The sequence below is a fragment of the Orycteropus afer genome, unplaced genomic scaffold, assembly GCF_000298275.1.
Source record: "Orycteropus afer afer isolate SDZICR_OR568_19922 unplaced genomic scaffold, OryAfe1.0 scaffold00191, whole genome shotgun sequence".
Taxonomy (NCBI): domain Eukaryota; kingdom Metazoa; phylum Chordata; class Mammalia; order Tubulidentata; family Orycteropodidae; genus Orycteropus; species Orycteropus afer.
In genome coordinates, this window is record NW_006921778.1 from 5,468,755 (window position 1) to 5,472,545 (window position 3,791).

Sequence of the window (3,791 nt, forward strand, 5' to 3'; positions counted from 1 at the left end):
TCAAGTCATCCTCACTTTCAGCAAGCAAAGTTGTATTGTCTGCGTATCTCAGGTTGTTAATGATTCTTCCTCCAATCCTGATGCCACGTTTTTCTTCATATAGCCTAGCTTCTCGGATTATTTGCTCAGCATATAGATTAAGTATGTGGAAAGGATACAACCCTGACACACTCCCTTCCTGATTTTAAACCATGCTGTGTCCCCTTGTTCCATTCCAACGACAGCCTCCTGGTCAAAGTACAGGTTCCTCATGAGTACAATCAAATGTTTGGGACTTCCCATTCTCTTCAATGTTAGCCATAATTTGTCATGATCCACACAATCAAATGTCTTTGCATAGTCAATAAAGCACAAGTAAACATCTTTCTGGTATTTTTTGCTTTGAGCCAAGATCCATCTGACAGCAGCTATGATATCCCTTGTTCCATGTCTTTTTCTGACATTTATTAATTAATTAATTGGAGTTACTGTAGTCAATGTCATGAGACAACATGTGTGTGAAATGCTGTATGGAAAGTGGATTTGCTCTGTAAACTTTCACCCAAATCACAATTAAAAAAAAAAAAAAAGTGACTGGCTAACTGTGTTCCAATAACTTTATTCAAATACTGAAATTGATTTTCATATAATTTTCACATCATAAAATATTATCTTTTTTTTTTCCTAACCATTTCACGATGTAAAAGCCATTCATAACTTGTGGCTCACACAAAAACAAGCAGTGGGTAAAAACTGGCTCGTAGGCTTTGTTTGCTAACCCTGATTTGTGGTTACTGATCCAGCTGTATTACCTAGGGAGAGGTATTTAATGTCGCTGTGCCTCAAATTCCTCATCTGTAAAATGAGAACTAAAACAGTTACTTCATTTATGGGATTGTTGTAAGCAATCAATGAGAATATTCATGTAACCACTAAGAGCTGCACAGGTCAAATAGCAAGCGCTTAATAAATGTTAGCTGCTATCATTAGCACCGCCATCACCTACAACTTGTCTAGTTTCACCTATAGAAAACATTTATCTATAGGAAGGTTGGTTGAGGATGGTATAGTAGTCATGGCCACAGGAAGGAGCACTTGTGGACCAAACTAGTGACCTGAGCTAATTAGTGCCATTTTTCTACTTCCAGGTGAGTTTCAGTTTCAAAGGTCATGATGTTTTGTTGCTTTTAAGTGCCATAGAGTCAGCTTTAGTGTATAATGACCCTACATACAACAGATAGAAACACTGCCTGGTTCTGTGCCATCAAAGCCCAGTGCATTGAGTGGTCCTAGCAGTGTACAAAGCCCTTGGGAAATAAGCACTTACATGTTATGATATTATGATCAGATTTTAAAAATTTGCATCACTAATGCTAAAACCAGAAAGGGAACCTTAAAATCACGTTTATTTTAATAACTACACTTCAATGCACTGATAAGTAAATCATTAAATTTAAATATGTGTGTTTAACTTATCAGGAAAGACACTGCCAAAAATAAGATTTCCAGAGCCCTTTAAGTAAGGAGATTATAAACACTACATTTCAGGAAAAAAACTGATCAGCAAAACCAAAAGTAAATTGGCAAGCAAGGAATAAAAGGGAAAAATGGAGACAATAAATTAATTCCTACTTACCCTCTCCATTAGCAACCAAGACTTTGGGAAACCCAACTGCTCTCCACCCCGCCGTCTTTTCCTTTTCTTCATCCCCGGAGTCAACCTTCTCTCAACTCTCAGCTCTATTTGCTATAACCCATTTGATTTCCACAATCCTTCAAGGAAAACCCAAGGAGGGGTCGCTATGAGTCGAATGGACTCGACGGCAGTAAGTCCTATTATGGAATAGGAATTGCTGCAAGACTTAAAGTGGCACCGTGCCAGACATTCAATGTTGGTAGAAAACAGATTCTCAAGGGAAGCTTACAGACATCAAGTGGTTTACGATCTAATGTGGTGAGTTCCCTAAATCATAATAAATCTCGTTCTCCCCAGTTCTCTCAACCTGGTCTAAAGTTCTAACCCAGTTTGTATTATGAAGTGCACAATAAAACTGCTTGCAAGTCGTTCTCTCTGATTAAGACTGTGGGGGAAAGGGAACTTGTCTTAATAAATTGTCAATAAATATTTATTGAACGAATATACTGCGGTGGAACTGAAACGTTTCTTTTCTCTCAGCCACGCTGCCTCTGAAGCTCGCCCTAGGTGGACTGCAATTATCAGCACGTGGATGGGATGGGGAAGGCTAAATAAAACAGTAAGAATTAAGGAAGAGAAAGGCCGAGACGGAAACCGAGATAAAGCGGGAGAGAGCCGAAAAGCGTACAGAACAGAGTTGGAGACCGAGGGCGGGCAACAGAGGGGGGCACTCACGTCGTAGGTGTGGAAGCTCTTGCCCACACAGGTAGTCACAAAGAACCGGCGCTTCAGGGCACTGAACCGCACCACGTGTGGGATGTCGTTGCTGAAAAGCCCCAAGGCCCGGAACCCAGCGAACAGCGCACTTGAGGTGCGGCCTTCCGCACCCCGCTCCATCGCTGTCACGGTCCTAATTCCTTTCGACTGCAGAGCTAATAGACACCGCACACCAGACCCTTCAGCGGGTCTCGCGGCTGTATTCTTTGCCGGAGTCGGAGAATCAAGAGCGCTTCCGGTGGCAGATGCCAATCGCTTAGTGTAGATTTTGCGCTCCGTGCAATTCAGAAAGAGATCCCTCTGGAGACCGCAGTAGAGGAACGAATTAGGTTCCGCAGACCAAAGTCGCCAGCGTTTTGCCTTGCAATGTTTCCCAGCTCTCTGATTCGGTTGGAGGAAACTCTTGTCAATTTCAGCTGTAGTCCTGGGGGCAGCTAAAGACGAGGAAGCGCAACTCGGTTTAACTCAGGTTAAATTAGGTTAGACGTGTAATTGTAGCTGTATAAAAATATGACGCTTTCGGGAAATTTTGAACACTGGATATTTTATGATATTCCGATATTATGGTTTATTTGTTATAAATAGTAGTAGTATTATGACTGTTGTTTTTAATCCTTAGTTTTTGAAGATACATTTTTGACATAGATTAAATTACATAATATCTGGATATATGCTTGGAAATAGTTGGGAATGGGGTATATATGAAACAAAATTAATAATGGTTGAAACTGGGGAATGGGTATGTAAGGGTTCATGATATGTCATTATACTCCTGTATACTACTGAAATTTTCCATAATAGATTTTTCATTTGTTTTTATTCTTTATTAAGTCTGTAGTGAACAATGGAATATTAACAGATTATTAATTTTTTACCTCTGAGTTACGGAAATATATAAAATAACTTAATTACTAGATATATGTCCTTGAAAACCAAAAAACTGAACTCATTGCGGTGGAGCGAATCCAACTCACAGCGACCTCTTCTGGGGTTTCCTAGGCGGTATCACTATGGAATATAGATTGCCCAACCTTCCTTCCAAGGAGTGGCGGGTAGGTTTGAACCACCAGCCTTCTGGTTAGCAGTCAAATGCCTTAGGCACTATGCCACTAGAACTCCTGTAAGAGTTTTCTAAATTGTGTATAATGAAGGTATTGCTTTTATAATCAAAAACAAAGACTCCTGGAAATGTTGGCATTTTGGAGGAGGAAATGAAAAAATTTGACCAGAACTTTATAGTTTACCAGGTCTCTGACATCCATTATTTTACTACTCAAAACAAAGATGTGAGGTACTTAGGTAAAATTTAGCAGCTGTTTTACAAATGAAGAAACTGTTCCAAAGTTCCAAAAGTATTTAATGTCAAAATCTAGACCAACACAAGTTTACAGAAGGGAGA

General features: G+C 39.9%; 1 protein-coding gene across 1 annotated transcript in view; it reads right to left on the reverse strand.

Moving 5' to 3' along the window:
* WDR36 (WD repeat domain 36) overlaps positions 1-2,625 on the reverse strand; it is a 100,256-nt gene extending 97,631 nt beyond the window's left edge. The window contains exons 1-2 of the mRNA XM_042781876.1: positions 2,564-2,625; positions 2,351-2,525 (exon numbers count right to left, since the gene is read on the reverse strand). Coding sequence (XP_042637810.1) covers positions 2,351-2,512 — 162 coding nt within the window. The 5' untranslated portion in view covers positions 2,513-2,525; positions 2,564-2,625. The remainder of the gene's footprint in view (positions 1-2,350; positions 2,526-2,563) is intronic.
* Between the last annotated feature and the right edge of the window lie 1,166 nt (positions 2,626-3,791).